This window comes from Chanos chanos, chromosome 2 (genome assembly GCF_902362185.1).
Source record: "Chanos chanos chromosome 2, fChaCha1.1, whole genome shotgun sequence".
NCBI classification, from domain to species: Eukaryota; Metazoa; Chordata; class Actinopteri; order Gonorynchiformes; family Chanidae; genus Chanos; species Chanos chanos.
Window position 1 is genome coordinate 24,188,453 of NC_044496.1, and position 16,837 is coordinate 24,205,289.

The 16,837-nt window shown below is 41.3% G+C and overlaps 2 protein-coding genes across 4 annotated transcripts; both read right to left on the minus strand.

Annotated features, from left to right (window-relative positions):
• Window positions 1-579: 579 nt before the first annotated feature.
• On the minus strand, window positions 580-4,964 carry yif1b (Yip1 interacting factor homolog B (S. cerevisiae)). Of its 3 annotated transcripts, none has more exons than XM_030766090.1 (8): window positions 4,836-4,964; window positions 3,920-4,140; window positions 3,466-3,570; window positions 3,052-3,130; window positions 2,713-2,770; window positions 2,351-2,506; window positions 2,151-2,244; window positions 580-956 (listed from the first exon to the last, which is right to left on the minus strand). In XM_030766090.1, the coding sequence occupies exons 1-8, from the start codon at window positions 4,852-4,854 to the stop codon at window positions 801-803; spliced, it is 888 nt and encodes a 295-aa protein (XP_030621950.1). In that variant the 5' UTR covers window positions 4,855-4,964; the 3' UTR covers window positions 580-800. The 3 variants fall into 3 exon arrangements, with proteins under 3 accessions (XP_030621950.1, XP_030621949.1, XP_030621948.1); XM_030766089.1 differs by having other exon boundaries at window positions 4,821-4,964; XM_030766088.1 differs by having other exon boundaries at window positions 4,812-4,964.
• A 1,430-nt stretch (window positions 4,965-6,394) lies between these two features.
• On the minus strand, window positions 6,395-16,558 carry LOC115804670 (HHIP-like protein 1). Its single transcript, XM_030765178.1, has 9 exons — window positions 16,262-16,558; window positions 11,867-12,513; window positions 11,623-11,766; window positions 9,140-9,468; window positions 8,700-8,826; window positions 8,399-8,544; window positions 8,074-8,155; window positions 7,481-7,563; window positions 6,395-7,359 (listed from the first exon to the last, which is right to left on the minus strand). The coding sequence occupies exons 1-9, from the start codon at window positions 16,556-16,558 to the stop codon at window positions 6,395-6,397; spliced, it is 2,820 nt and encodes a 939-aa protein (XP_030621038.1).
• Between the last annotated feature and the right edge of the window lie 279 nt (window positions 16,559-16,837).

Here is a 16,837-nt window from a genome sequence, read left to right on the forward strand (position 1 = left end):
ATACCGATTTATCTGCAATTAGCTCATATTGGCCGATAATATCGGCACGCCGATTTATTGGTCGGGCTCTAATTATGTTGATCTTTCCTTGCACATCAAACCAACAACTCTACACCTGTGAGAATTATGTCTTGGCACAACATACAGTTTTTCTTTCCTCAATTGGCTACATCATAATCATAATTTTACCGTCCCTTCAGTCCCCATTCTTGATACATTTGACAAGAGCATTACAAAAAGCATTTTACTGTTTAAAATCACAGACAGAACATAGTGCACACACACACAAACAGTACAGACATGAAGCCGACTATACGTGGCAATCTTTCAATTAACAGAGACAAAGAGGATATTTTCCATGTAGCTGTCGCATTATGGACGGTTGCACATATGTTTTTGTTGTTTTGGGGCTTTTTTTGACATTCCTGGCTCAACTGGAATTTCTGAGATACTAAAGAATTCAGCCACGGCACTTACACACATATTGCCACATTTTCACATTGTTTAAAAAAACAAAACAAAACAAAACATAGAATTACACTGTCCATTATACAAAACACAAAAGGCCCATTATCATCCTAGAATTGTATAAAAAAAAAAAAGCTCATCATACAAAAAGACAGCTAGACTTTACAGTTATTAGTGTGCTCAGAGACGTAGCGATGACTGTCCGTGTACTGTATTACTGCCGTGCAAATGCGCCCAGGTCTCCAGAGAGGAGAGGAGAAGAGAAAAGGTCTTAATTGGTTGTGGTAGAGGTAGTGCCTGTGACCTGGCCATTTCTCGGACTGGTCTTGCTCTTATCTGACCAGGTGAAAGGTCAGCCAGTACATGAAGACAGGCTGTGCCGCAGCGATGGCCATGGTGAGATACATACGTAGCTGATTTTTTGCCCCTCGCACCAGAACTCCCTCGGCTGCCGCTTCGGACAGGATCTTCAGCCGTAGCGTCCTGATCTGCAGTTAGGGGTGGACAAAAAAAGAATTAGGGTTTTAAAAAACTCGTTGTGCACCACATGTTCACACAGATAATGAGCAGGGAAGGGTTTGAAGGAGAGTCCGACAGATATAGGATTTTTAAGACCAATACCGATTTCAATATTTGAGGATTTAAGAATCCAATAATGAAATTTCAGCTGATATTCATTGTTTATATTATGTGTTTCTGAAAAAAAAAAAAGATTTACCCTAACATTTGTTATGTGTAGTTATTCAAGTGTCCTCACCAAGATAACACTGCATAATGCAGTTTAAAAATAAACTTGTTTCATTGTCAAATAGCATTTTGAACAATAGTACAACAAAATACATTAAAGTTTTGATAAATAAGAGTCAAACGTATAAAAATACAAAAAAGTAAAAAAAAAAAAAAAAAAAAAAAGCCAGATCCATTATAAACTATAGAGTACTACTACTAATGAACATTAAAGGAAATTGTGTGTGCGTGTGTGTGTGTGTGTTGTGGGCCTGCTATATAAACATCAAAGAGAAACTAGGAATTAAAAACACAAGTGTTTACTCTACAAAACAATCCGTCAGCTTCCTCTTCTGTATTGTTCTCCCTTTCCATTTATCCATGAGAGAAAACTCATGCACAGACAGATGTCACTATCCCCACAATACCTCTCAACAGCGCTTGCTCTGGGTCACTGATAAACGTTGCCATAACAACAGAGACATTAATACGCATGCGAATTCGTCGGCCAGTAGGTTAGATGAGAACCGAATTCTCCAGACAAATTTATTCATATTTTTAAAAGCAAAATCCTGGCAAATATTGGGTGGGACAAACACCACTGTTCTGAATATTGGGTGGGATGTGTCCCACCCCTCCCACCCATGACTTATGCCTGTGCCTGCAAAGTCTGTCAACAGCTTAGCCTATACCACTCAACTACCGCAATGTTAACCGTAAATGCAATTTTGATGTTTGACGGTATCAGTTTTCACATTACTGGAGCAAAACTAATTGTCATTTATCGGCCATTATAAACGCAGATACCGATTTATCTGCAATTGGCTCATATCGGCACACCGATTTATTGGTAGCGCTCTAGTCTAAAGTTTTAATTGCCTTGGACTGTCAAGTGGTGTGTGTGGTTTAAACAATTAAGACAATGATTAGTGTAGCTGACGCATCTTTTGACCTACCATGAAAACAAAGATAGAAGCACAACACCACAACAAGGTGAGGTAATATCCCATCTTCCCAAACAACAGCCCTGCCAGTACCCCAATTATCATCCTGAGGAGAGACAGACAAAGGCATGAGGCTGATGTCATAGATTATCCACCACGAGAGCATGAGCTAGACCACTTCTTAATGTGAAAAAAGGAGAAAGCATTCTTACCCTACGTATTTGTATCCTGCAAAGGCCACCAGGTCTATGGTGGTGAGATCTGTGTTGACTGTGACCAAGTAGAGACTGAGCAGTGTGGCAAGCACCTCTATGATAAGCCAAACCAGAGCTGAGCTGGCCTGCATGCCAAGGATCTCTGGAGAAAACCTAGAGACACAGAAATAACACAAATAAGGAAAAGGAAACAGACCTAAAGCACACGAGACCGAGATCAAAACAGAGCTGAGAAACAGAATGAAATCAGAGGCGTGTCCCTCAGCACAGCTGATAATCTGAATTAGAACAATCTGGCGGAAATGCTGATGAAGCAGATAAATCTCTGTTCTAGAAAAAGATGTCACTGGTTTCCTTACCGATTCTGTGTGCCCAGAGCCAAGCCAGCCACCAAGATATATGTGATAAAACCCATTGCTGTAGGTGAGAGGAAAACACACCTCGACAAATGGGTACATTTAACAATTAATAGAACACAAACAGTATAACCATTCAAGAACCTCTTCAGAGAAGATAATTCAGACATTCATTTAACTCAGACATAATTTAGACCTTTCATTGACTATGAATGTCAATAGCCTTTGTGTACAATGACCTTCTGATTATTCCAACTCTTGCACTTAAAAAAGGAGATATCTACCAAATTACACTGCTACTTATGAAGACCACAGAAGAGTCCTGTCTCCCCACACACTCACCAGGAATGTAAAGGTCCGGAGCATTGATGTCAAAGCGAGGAGCCACAGGAGTATCTTGCTGGTAGCTAACCTCCCAGTTCTACAGCACCAGAGGAGGAAAACGACAAGCCAATTAGATTACAGAGACAGTCATTTTTATTTATCAACCCAGACTTCAGCCATTTTGTTTCAGAGTCAGACCCAGTGGCAGACTCTGAGGCAGTGCTGTAACATTCAAAGAGACACAAAGCCTGCGCACCACATTAATAATGCAAAACATTCATAAGCACTGACACCAAATCAAATGGGACTGATAACACAAGGAATCCCTCACCCACAGTGTTATATTAGGGAACTGCAGGTGCATTGGAGTACATGAGTGATGCACTCATGCTGCAGGAAGAGGAAAGAGAAATAATAACACTGCGTTCTCACCTCATGCATGTATGGGAATACTAGCAACCCCAGCTTCTTGCCCACATAAACTGTGTCCACAGCAAAGTAATACTTCAGCTTGGATATCGGTATGAATCGGTCCAGCTGTGAAAGCAAACAGCCTCATTTCTCTGTGCACTCTTAGACACACTACAAAACACTAACCGATGACACGAAGATCAGCTGCTTCTGGAAAGTCTTTGTTTGAAAGCAACAGCTGACATCATAAGCTACAGAAAAACATCATGTGGTAGATCAACATCCCCTTGTCACTTTAATTAAACAAAGATTTGCCTTTGTGTGTGAAATTAAAGTGGGAAACTTCTTATTAGTGGAAGTGTTTATACCTACTGTATGTCACATAACAAATTTGCAAGTCAATACTATCAATCCTTGGTGTCTTGCTATTGGTTAGAAAACAAAACATTCAGGTTCATGTAATAATGAGTCTCACATTTTTGTCCACCATCTCTTTGCCCTGGCTGGCCAAACTACTTCCATAAGCCATGGCCAAGTTGGACATGGGATCTGAAAGGAGAGTCTGTCCTGCATAGCCCAACGGAGCCTTGTCCTGCCTGCCATGACCAGAGGGCTGACCCCCAGTGCTTGTGTCATCAAAGAGGAGACTGGGCTCACTGGAGTCCATGGGTGTGCCTCTCATCCTCACTTTGGGTTCTGCAAAACAAGTTAATGTTGATAATGAGGTAGGATACTTCAGACACTAGTTACGGAGTGAAATCAGTGAAGTATATAACCTTCTGTATATAATTGTCAGACCGTATGACAATATCTTAGACCTGTTTATCTTTAGGCCTGTGTTCCCCTAGGGCTAAGAGAAAAACAACAATGCTGTCTTTACTGTAACCTCATCTTACATTGACTTGTCAAGGCTCATTTGATTTCGTTAATACTTTGCAATATTAACACTGGAAACCATTAGCTAAAACAGGTCTGATTAACTTCATAGCCTAATGTAACAAGAATGCAGTTAGCAAATAAATCGTGACCCACTCTGCGTTTGCTAACACAAAGATCAAGTTCCACAAAAAACAGTTAACTCAATGGTGGACTATCGCTAAACGTCAACTGTGGCTAACATAAGCTAATATTAACATGAGGATGGTATGTGCTACGTGGACCTTCACCGCAACCTTTTCGTTCCTTGGGTGGTACTAGAGGATGGCAAATTACTCTGGCAAACCAAGATAACACACAGACTGACAGAGATAGCACTATGTAAGTAACTTTAATGAACTAGGTTCGATTAATGCATGGTGGGTAGCCAGTGTTATTAGCTATGCTAGCTAAGGTATGGTGATAAGGAAATCACGAGCAAGATGACGTACGTAACTTACGGTGTCTGAACTCACTTTGGGTTGAGTAGTCCATATCAGCTGACGAAATATGCAATCTAAATGAAAATTATACCAGAACTGGCTTTTAAACGTGTCTGAGAATTCTTTCAAGTCTTCGGTGTCAGGAAACCATTCAAACTGTAGCGGTTCAATTCCTTGAACGAAAGTTAGCTCTCAAATACGTTGCGGCAGGTTGACCAATAGGAACAGAGAAAAATCATAAAGAGGCGTTTCGGGCGAAATTCTATCCAATAGGAAAAAACACAGTAGCTAGTCTAAATATAACGGAGAAGACGACTGTGGATTCAGGCCATGGATTCCTTACAGGGACCAAAGGGTGTCAACCTATTTGAGGAACCCGGTGATAAACTGTTTCGGTCTCTTTTAGTTCAGCTTGTTTCAGCACAGTATGAACGAAATCACACATTGTAATCATTTCCATTTTAATCATGAAGACTTGTTTTTTTGTTTTGTTTTTTGTTTTTTTACAACAACACATATAATGTCCAGCATTGTCTTTAGCAACACCATATTACAAAATCAATACAGAAAATCATCACAGATGATTGGCGACTGAAGTTGCAGTATACAAGTTTATCCAACTCTGTTTGTTAGTTTATCCAATTCTGTTTGTTTGAATGGTCTGTATGTGCGGCCGTCAGTCAAAGGGATTTATTGTGTTAGTCCAAGAAATAAAAGACAGTCAGATAAAACATTGCTGACATGGTTCTCCACATGTTCTTAGGGATCCCAAGAGTAATTTCGCTGATATCCACTGATTCCACAGTGAGTGATTTAATTATAATATTTTACATTTTTTTCTTCTTAAGATAATGAATTTACTGTGTGCTCATTTTATATCTATGTTTTCCCTTATAGAACATTGATACTCTTTGACATGACTTAAGCAGTGTCACTCCCTTGCCAGAGGAAGGCAGTATTGCATAAAGAACATACAACTTTAATGTAAGTCAAACTGTGCACCAACACAGTCCAAAATCCATCATTTAGCACAAATGTAAGTATGCACATTTTCTGGTTACTTAATCCATCAGCCACTTTGCTACTTGGCTTACTTATGACTCCCCTAAGCATCATTGTTTACAGTCCCTATATATGTATAGGTGGGATTTCCTTTTTGATACAGATTTGCCATTTTATGTGTATTACATGGTTTCATGTGGATGTACACTGTTGCTTGATTATTTTTTTTTTTTTTTCGACTTGTTGAAACCTAATTACATGTTCAACAGTCTGCAGGTATGGTTCTCATGACAGCTGATAAGATTGTTTACATATAGTTTGCAATTCAACAGCAAGTAATAACATCTGAGGGAAGAAGATACACGGTGAAATATGGATCTTCACATTATTCATTATTTCATTTAATTGCCTTGTCCCTAGGTTAGGTTGCACTACGATTTGAGAACATCAGTGTATGATGTTAAAGCGTGACGTTAACATTGCCTAAAGTGCACAACGGATTGAATGAAGGAGCGTAATGCAGGTTAGTGTTTGCAAGCTGCTGTTATAGTATCTGACCAAGTAAAGAGACACTTCTACTTCCATTCCACTCAGTCCTCTCCAGGTTTATCATAGCCACACACCACGCCCACATCTTCTCGGTGGGAGCAGTTGTGTTTGCCCAGTTTGGCATGCTTGCATTGCAACAGCGTCCTCTCTGTGCCTTCACACTCCACATCATCCAATAAGATGTTGAGTCCGGTTCCTGACCCCATCTCTGCCCTTTTAGCCACACGCAGTGCTGCAGGGAACCCCAACTGTCGGCACACTACAGTAGCAGCCTTGCTGTTAAACAGGTCATCACAAACAGTACCCCATTCACCCCTCACAAAGATTTCCACCCGACCACGGTCAGCATGGTTCTCAGCACTGACTAATCGCACTCTCCCTGCCCGTGACTTCCGGCGCTGATTCTTTCTGTGCTTGGAGCCTCTGCCCCTTTTATTGACATGGTTCCCCCCTCGCTGGTCTGAATTGTCCTCCTGCCCTTTCAGAAGCTTCTCCTGAGATTTGGGGAGGGTGATATTGGGCTGCTGGATCTTCGATGTGGGTTTGGGGGCTGGTGTCCAGTACATGGGTCTCGGAGTGGTCATGGAGGTATACCAGCGTTGGATGGAGGTTGAGGGTCGGATGGTTGTTTGTGTAGGCCTCCTTTGAGGGGTGGCATATGTTGCCCTTGGTCGGGGTGTTGGCAAGAGAGCAGGAGTCTGAATATGTCTTATTCGCATAGTAGTCATGTACCCTGGTCTTACTGTGTTAGCTTGGCTCAGAGTGGTTGTTGGATGTGGTGTTACTGTCGATGCGGGCTTCTGTAGCTTTCTGAAAGAAGTAGGTTTTGCAGTGGCTGGTCTATATGTAACTTTTGGTCTGGGGGTGCGCAGTTTTGAAATTGTTGTACGTGGTTTGGGGGTTGTGGAACGTGGGTTTGGGGTTGTGGTTGGAGTGGGCTTGGTGGTAGCTCTAGTCTTTGGTGTGGTAGGAGCTGGAGTTGTAGGTTTCTTGTTAATAACAAATTCTGTGAAAAGAAGAAAAGCAAAAGAAAGGACATCCTTTTATAGCATTAAAACAGAAAAAAACACGTTGACATTCTGACTCAGAGGAGCCTACGAGAACGGAGTGACTGGCGGATTTCTTACCCTCTTTTGCGTGGAAGTGAATCAACTTGCCCTTTATCTTAACAGGAGATGGCTTGAAGCTGCATTTGCCTGGAGGGGCTCTCCTATATGGTGGGAAAATTTACACTGAGTCATCAAACTGTTGTGCAGCTGTTAGAACAAGGTTTGCAACATTGAAATTTGGTACACAGCAACCTAAACTGGCACACTGCACCCAGTTCTAAATACTGTACTCATGTGTACCTAAGCAGATATGTTGGACTTGTGAAAAGTGCAGAAAAGTCCAATGTAATTATTATCTCATAAATGATGCTGAATCTCAAACACAAACAGAAAACACGGAAGATTAATTCTCCATTGAATATTACAACCACAAATGAGACTCCAGGCATGATTGCATCATTCAGTGTGATCTGGAACAGCTGCATTCCCAGATTCCAATATGGCAATATTCTTTTTTTATAGTTATTATTTTCCAACATCATCAAACTAAGTTTTCCTCAGTTTTCCTGAGTCTTGAAGGTGTGGGCATTTAGTGAGAGACAGTGTGTGCATTTCAATGTGATGCTGTTCTTAGACAGAGTTCAAAGTTCAGTGACTTTGAGGCAGAGTACCTGGATGGATCTATTATCTTATACACCATGCCTGCTCTTGCTGCCGCACTGGGAGCCCCTGTGGCTAGGAAGTATAGCTCACCTAAAACAGACAGTCATTAGTTATCACAACACATCTTCTGTCCTTCAGTAGTCACTACCTCTCTCTACCTTTGTCTTTGTAATGTTAGAGTACATTCCCCTAACACTCAAACACATGTTCACATGCAAACACGCATGCACACACGCATGCACACGCATGCACACACACACGCACACACGCACACACGCACACACACACACACACACACACACAAACACACGGACAGCTACTTTTCAAAGTTACCTGCCTCATCTTCACCAAATGATATTATGTATTTATAGTAGCTGTTAATCAGTTTTGGAAAATTGCATGTTTTGTCCTGTCCCATGCAGATTTCTCTATACTCCCATTTCCCTGTGGTCAAGTTCTCCTTCAGTGACATCAGCCGTCTGTAGGTCAAAAGTTTGACAAAAAATAATTACAAATCATTAAGCTGACATCAGCGTCTTCATGGTATTTGAAGACTAAAATGTTATGTTATGTGCCTATGATTCACAATTTACATGTATATTGAAAAATGAATAATGACATTATGTGTGCATACCCACTCATAAAATCCCCAAAGATGTAGAGACCATTGAGGTTTGGCATCTGACATCCACGGTAAATGTACCCACCAGTCACTGACTTCCCCAGTTTGTGTGGGTAAGCAAAAATTGGCAAGATATCATCTAACATAGAGCAAAGATGGAAAGAATTCGACTTAGTTCATTCTTCCATGTTCAGTCATTTCAGAAAATGGCAAGATATGGTGTTCCGACATTGCATCACCATTACATCATTGTTTATCTTAGCTTCCTAACTTCACAGTTATTTTTACTTTTGGTGGAAACACAGATTGATGTAGTCTACCTAACATTACATTTGCAGTATCGTGTAATCACTTTCTACTAAAACGCAGCTGAGGAGCGTGGTCGAGGTTCCCAGTTTAAAGCACATATCAGGTGAAACTTGTTTTATCTTATGTCACAATAGCTCTCTCACCCAGTGATGAGTTCAGACAGAGTTTTTTGTCATAACAGGAGAAACCCTCTTTTGCTCGCCATCCATAGTTCCCTCCTTTAACGATGATGTCTACTTCTTCAAACTTATTCTGGCCAACGTCACCACAGATTATCCGACCCTGCCCCCGGCCTGTGACAGGGTCTCCGCGGTCAATGGAGCAGCGCCACATGTTTCTCACCCCATAGGCATAGATCTCTGGCCTTGAACCCTTCTCATCCACAAAAGGATTGTCTGGGGGGATGCTGTAGGGGGCACCGTCATTGTTGTTGTCCACGTCTATGCGCAGCACTTTGCCAAGAAGTGTGGACCTTTGACATATGAATGAACATTTACGTTAAAAACAGAATGTGTAAAAATTATAAGTATTTTTATACGCTTCGTACAATGCCGATGTGGAGTTTGTTACATATTGTCATATTTCGCTTATTAAGATCCTGCGTATCATACATAAAGATTCTTGGGGAGATATTGTTTTGGAAAGATATCATGAACTGTGTCCCAATTTTTCTCTTTTTGTGTGAGTTGGCTTTCATTACATTTTTCAGTCCATTCCCTTCAAAAAGAGAGATGATTAAGGCAACACCATCAGCTTGCACAAGTCAACTCACAACCAACAGTGCTCTGGGTCAATATTAACATTTGGCAGAAACTGGAGGTCTCTGTTTGGAGGCCCCTTGCTTCATACCAACAGGGTCACACACACCATGTGCTCACTAGTCTATGATTTGTAGGTAACAAAGATCAGCCTTCTCAATACAGGCAACTAGTTCTGATGTTCTGCTGTATGCTGTTGCTCCACAAGCCTCAAATATGTTACAGACACATATGTGTGTATGTATGCCTATATGTATGTATAAAATGAATTATATCATGCAGTGTATATTCATTCATTGATACAAAACATGTAAGAAATAGGAAATGGTCAGCAAATAACAAAGCTGGGGTTATGTAGTTATGCACAGAAGACTGTTTATGTTTTGGAGAATTATTATGTAAGGCATTATGTAACTCTGAAGGACAGTAATATGCAAGGTGCAGCACAGTGTTGTATACATAGAGTTCAATGACAAAGCATGGGATGCTGTAAATACTGTACTGTGACAATGAGCTGCATGGCTTAAGTCTCCATCTCTGGCCTAGTACTACTGTCCCGAAGAAGCCACAGAACACCACGTAGTGATACTGCATCTCAACATTCAACATGCAGCCTCTATATTGCTCAGCTGGCCTTGGCCCAGTGTGATGCTGCTTTTACCGCTGATTTGTATGGTCGTCACTCAGGTCTCAAAGCTGTAGCCTTCTTTCTGTGTGTGTGTGTGTGTGTGTGTGTGTGTGTAAAGATGGCAGGTCTCTCATGGTGAAAGGTGGGTGCTAGTGTGAGCCCATGGGTTGTGGCATGCCACCCTGTAGATTCACTGAGCATTGCCACTTCCATTGCGGGCAGACAGAAATTTGGAAGCAGCGGTGCCAATGCTAATATTTTGAAGCTCTGGCCGTGTCTGGATGAATGTACATGTGGCCTCTGAACAAATGTTTGTCAGACTGCCCAAGTCACAAAGCTGAGGAGCAAAAATCATATGTGGAGACATACTCACAACCAGATTGGAACTCATAATAGGCTATTTGCATAGTTTCAAAAGCTGAAATGAAGATTTTTTTAGGACAGCAAATGGAGATGGGATTTAAGAGTGTTACTGACCATTTACTGATTAAAGCTTTTTTCACATACTACTTTCCATGTAAATCTGATATCATACAAGAAAAAACATGGATATATTTTCCTCAAGAACAAATGGATTATTAATGTGGAAAACTAATGTCATCCTAATGTGAAGAAATAATCGAATTTGGCCACTATAATGCAGTTGTGATCTTGCTAAGAATGCAAATATGTGCATTTCATTGCAGAGCTTATTCAAAAGTGTCCTGCAAATATAAACTGCGAGTTTCAGATGAAGGATTCTGATTCTCATGAAGAACCTCATTAGCCAATAACAACATTTTCTAGAACATTAACTATTTCCCACCCACACTTCACTGGAGTGACATGCATTAGTCAGCCCAAGATAGCTGTAAACATGACCTATGTACTTAATGTCAAAAACAGAAAATAGCAGTTCAGTCACAACATTGTTGAAAGCTTAAGCAACGTATACTCATTAAACACAAGCAAAACATACTCATTAATAAAATAGAATTAATATTCCCAGAGGGTTCTTTGCTGTATGTTGGGAGTTGCCCCAGGCATAAACAAATGATGTCATGTGTTGATTCTTACCCTGTTTCCATCACAACATAATTTACTTAAATCAATTTTAAAAAATCATGGAATTTATGCACAGTTCTGTGTGATTAACTTTGCTCTAAAACAGTATACCTTTCTCTCAGAATGCTGTACTAATTATATATTGATCAGGCAGATTAACAGTGAAGACAACAACAAAACCCTGCACTGAACTTACTTGTTTTGGGAATTTCCGAATTTTCCAAAAGGGTCTCCAGCTCTTCCCCCATCTCCAATGAAAATGTAGAGATAACCATCTTCACCAAATAACAGCTGCCCTCCATTGTGATTTGATGCAGGTTCCACAACTTCCAAAAGGGTTCTGTTGGCCAAAGTCATCAATTACTTTTCGTTATTCAGGGATGAAAACATATGTGTTGACAGAATTAGGCACACATAAGTTACCCGGTCACAATCATTACCTCTCAGAGGAGTGGTCTAGCATGTTCATATCGTCAGTTGACAGTGTGAACTCACTAATGCGGATTCTCTCTTCCTTCTTCACTGACACAGAGTAGTAGACATAGGCCTTCTGAACAACACTGAACCTTGGGTGAAAAGCCATGCAGAGGAAGCCTCTCTCGTCTCCAGCCCATGGAGAAGTTAGCACGGCTTTGGTCAGGTTAAGAAATGGTCTGTCCACACGAGAACCGTTGGGCAAGTAGGTCCACACATAGCCCAGCTGTTCCGCCACAAAGAAGCGATGTGTACCATCGTTAGCGTGCACCATGGCAACAGGGTTACGCAGGCCATTGGCGACTTCCTGAAGGCACAGCTGCAGACAGCCATCAGGGTCAGCCCGAACGTCGCCCAGGTTGGCATTTAACTCAGCATTTGTCAGCACATTTGGATAGCAGTACTCACGGTCCTTCAACTCCAGGAAAGCACAGAACTTGGTGTGGTCTTCCTCAATGGAAGTGGTAATATTGTTGTCAGTTAGAAGGCTGAGCGTGTAGCGGCACTGGTGCCAGAAGCTGGAACAATAGTCACCACATAGCCCTGGCAGCTCTCGCATCGGTGTGTTAGCATCCTCAGCATCATATAGGTGGGCTGCATATGGAGAACATTCCTAAATGAAACAACATTAATTACACACTCTTCTTAAGAATGGGTTCTTCCTGCAACAAATACTAAATGGAAATGACATATTTGCTCGTGAACAAGACGAATTTCAGATTAATATATAATTGTGTACAGAGAAATTTAGACTGAACAATATTTCATTACTGTGACAGACTGGCTCCTCCTCTTACAAGTTGGACCAAAAAAGCAGCTGATACTTAAGCAGATACTGGAGGAGAACATCTAGACAAGTAATTTACAGCTCAGGAAATGGCCTCACAACCAGGATATAAAATGGAATGTACAATCCATGATTCAAGTGCATCTCTTGATGTTCTTCCTTATCTTTGCTACTCACTTGCTGAAGCCAGGTTCTAATTCTTCGTGTGCTGTAGTTTCATCACATTCAAAAACTACTGACATTGTTGAGGAACGCTCAAGTCAATGTACAGGTCCGCTTATTCTGTACTCAGTTTCTCCTAATTAGAAAAGTAATGCTTAGTCAGTATGCTTTCCCTAACGTCACAGATTCCCATAAACCCTTTTCTTTTTCCATAAACTTTTCCAGACGTGCTGGTTTGCACGTCCTCCTTTAAGTTTGGTTCCCAGCATTCAGCGGCTGGTAATGTAGGTCTAAATACAGCAGCTCAAGGAAACGTTGGAAGGTCCAAACCTTCATTAACTCAGAGCCACAAATCCACACCCATTACAGTGCTGGTAGGCCACTGTAACAATGAGGAAAGATCTCTTGCCCAGCCTGGAAGTCATCAAGATGACTGTAGTAAATAAAACCTAATTTTAAAATGTTGTTTGGATGCATTAGGATACTATTTCAATATTTCCGAGGGGTTGGTATGTCATTCGTGTTGCAGAGTAAGGAAACACATTTTTTTTTTTAGAACTTAACCTAAAATGAACTCAAAAGCAGTTCATTTGAGGTATATCACAAATGCCTGGTATTAGTAAAGCCAGATGTAATAGGATGATTATGTAATGCTAGCCATGATTGCACCAACAAAGCTGGACAACACTATCAAGCAATCAGTTCTTTGTTGGCTAGGAAAATTTGGTCTGGTTCCCAGTGACATGACGTTAACCTCACCACTGTCTGGAGCCTTGGCAGCAGGTATATGAGTTTTTTGCCAGACCAATTCAGCACCACTAAGCTAGCTAGTCAAACAATGATCAATGGAATAGTAATACAGTACAGGGCAAAGTGCTATCCTTTACATATATACTGTTTTCAAGAACTGGTGCGGCTGCATTTTTCAGATTATAGGATAAGGCGTGAAGAAATGTGTCCTTCATTTGGGAGGTATAAAACTTCCAACTGTGATTTGAGGTAAAGGGGAAAACAACTGATTGTTTTTTCAGCTCAGGGTGGGTCAACCAGGGTCCACATCCCACCTGATGCTTATCAGTGGTAAGATGTTCATAGCAAGAACAGATGCAGTGGTTTGCCTTACATGTATTGAAAGGGGCATGTCCTAATGCAGCACTTTGTGAGGAAAAAGCTGTTACAAGTGTTCATTGGTGACTCTGCATTACATGAGAGAACACAGACATATAATTTAAAGAGAGGGAGGGATGGAGAGAGAAAGAAAGTTCTGGTTTGAACTAAGAATTGAGGGATAAATTGATTTCAGAACAGACTAGTCTTGGAAATATAGAGCTGGACTTGAATTGGAATTAGGATTTCAGGAAATTCAATTAATTTTCCACCACAGTTTATTCCAATCCTTCATTTGAATTGGAATAGATTCATTCAAGTCATGAAATCAGCCAAACCCAACAGCAAAGCAAAACGGCTTTCCATCATAAGAGAAACCAAATTAGATTGTGTACAGTGACTAGCCACAGAATAACAACACAAAGCACAAGTTCAAGTCACCCCCTCTGAACTAGTATGCGCTTTCTGTTTTGTCCATTGTTTTCCAAGGGTTTTTTTTTAGATTTTAAAATGCACTAAACAGAGGTCAGAAGAGATGACTGAGCAACACCAAAAGGCACCCACTGTCCTCACAGCAACCCACAAGTCATCCATTCTATGCATGCTACTCAACCATAGCTGAGAGACAAACTGTAGTTAGGAAGCTTTGGAGTTAATGAAGATGTTTGGCTGATCTCTCAGTCTCCACGTGGCCTTTGTTCAGAGTGATGTTGGGAAGATTTCATCACCCCATCTGGTTCATGTCCTTAACACTTGAGTATTTGTCTGGAATCATCACAATAATATTTACAAATGCATTTCAAAGCTGGCTATTACTTCGTTGAGATACAAAAATTATACTGAGACAGAACACCGGAGCTGGAACTGTGATGTTCCGCTCGATTGGCTGGAAACCCAGAAAACCTGAAAACACTTAAAGCTCTAAATCTTAACAGCAATATGTCTTGGCTTTTTTCTGTGTTAATTTACTCATCTGAAGAAAACCCCAAAAGAGCCTCAAGAGAGATGGGAAGGCAATAAAAACCCATGGCTACATCTGAGAATGTAATGCAGTGCTACACCCTCCCCCCTCCACCATAAGACTGTGACTGACAGTAGGCTTGAAGGAGCGGTTTGGCGTAATTACAGTAACTTCAGCTGTTATGGACTGTTGCTATAAGTCTACATCTGGATACAAACTGACCTACAGAGGGAAATCATGGGTGCACTAACATAAATAGTTAGTCACATCCTCAAGCAGTCTAATGCTAATCCATTGGCTGAACTCATCTTCTCACCCTCTCTCTCTCTCTCTCTCTCTCTCTCTCTCTCTCTCTCTCTCTCTCTTTCTCTCTCTGGCGGATTGTGAGATATCCTGTCCCTGGTCAGAGGGGAAGTGACTGTTTTCCTGGACTCTGGGTGTCCGCTGAAACACAAGAAACTCGCTGTGTCTCAGATAGATGACTTAACAAAGGCCATCATTCAGCCCAGTTCCCCCTGCAAAGTGATCAAGGGAATCAGGTCCCCCTGCAGCCACCCATAAGGGCCTCGTGCAGCCTAACCATGGTAAAATACAGTACAATGTTAAAATGGACCTGGAACAAGTGAGATTAAGGTCTGAAAAATATTTTTACTCTTCAGTAGTTAAAATAAGGGAAGATTTTAGCTGTGAATAAAAATAATTTGCAAATTCTAACCCTGACATTACACTTTGGCCCTTTGAAATACAGAATGACCCTTATACAGACAACAAGACCTGGCATACAGTACGTCAATAAGAAAGAATGTGATCAAGGATAGATGGCTATTATCTATTAACATATGATGGCACAGTATCTCTTCTCTGCCCCTGAGTCTCAACACCCTTAAAAAAGTTCATTATTTTTGAAACATTCTACATTCAGATGACAACCCCTTAAGTAAAAAAAAGTTAAGATCTGCAATACATAGAACAAAGGTTTATCATTAGATACATGAGGTATCTAAATCCATTTATCAGGATCTCGAATTTTCTCCGACATCTAAATTTGTCTTGAAAAAAAAAAGGTCAGCTGGTACATTTAGCCCCTCCCTCTTTGTGACGTTTTCTCACTGCTGTAAACATTACTACAAGAGAAAACTATATCAAAAGATGTTCTTGAATTTAATTTAGAGGTCATGTCCAGAGGTTTTTTGTGTCAAACTGAATAAAATTAATTTTGATTTAGGTTAGTCTCCAAAAAAAACTCAACACAGAGCCAAGAGGATGTCTCTTATTGGGAAGTGAGCTTGAGGACTCATTGCTTTGTTCTTGGTGTTTAGGTCAGAGGGCAAAACAGAGGCTTACCTGGCACAGGATACTGCGGATGTACTTTCCACAGGCCATGTATCCAGAGTGATCAAAGTATTCCATGATCTGATAGAAACGTTGAGAGATCTGGTGGTCCCTCTCCAGGTCGCAGCAACCAAATTTGGCATATTCCTTACAGAAGACCAGAGGTTCTAGGGGCTGGAAGGGGGGCTTGTAGTCCAGACACTGTGGGTGAGCATCTCCCCATTTTGGGCCTTGGATGGCCAGCAGCCATAGCAGCGACGGCAGGCAAGGAGAGAGAACCAGTGCTTTCCACAGATTCCCTCCACTCATGGCAGGGCAAACTTCTGGTTGCCTGGCGACCCACTAGACAAAGGTGACCTGTTTTGAGGGTGAGGAATGCTGTGTGGAGTGTGTGCTGTTCCTGTGTGCTCTTTGGGCTCCAGTGTTGAATGGCTGGGGGACAGGTCTCCTGCTCTCTTTCTCTCTCTCTCTGGACATGTGCTCTGGCTGGCAGAAAACAGCCAGACTGAGGCCCTCTCATTCAGTCACCAGAGCCATGCTTAAACACACAAGTAGTTCTCTCCCTCCCCCTTTCCACTAATGTCTCCT

Coding starts and splice junctions, on each gene's coding strand:
- yif1b (XM_030766088.1), bottom strand. CDS start 4,854: ATGGACTACTCAACCCAAAGTGAGTTCAGACACCGTAAGTTAC. Junction 2,771..3,051: donor TCCGGACCTTTACATTCCTG/GTGAGTGTGTGG, acceptor TCTCACCTACAG/CAATGGGTTTTATCACATAT. Junction 2,245..2,350: donor GCAGGATACAAATACGTAGG/GTAAGAATGCTT, acceptor GTCTCTCCTCAG/GATGATAATTGGGGTACTGG.
- LOC115804670 (XM_030765178.1), bottom strand. CDS start 16,558: ATGAGTGGAGGGAATCTGTGGAAAGCACTGGTTCTCTCTCCTTGCCTG. Junction 9,469..11,622: donor TTCGGAAATTCCCAAAACAA/GTAAGTTCAGTG, acceptor CATATGTCAAAG/GTCCACACTTCTTGGCAAAG. Junction 8,545..8,699: donor TTTGGGGATTTTATGAGTGG/GTATGCACACAT, acceptor TTTGACCTACAG/ACGGCTGATGTCACTGAAGG.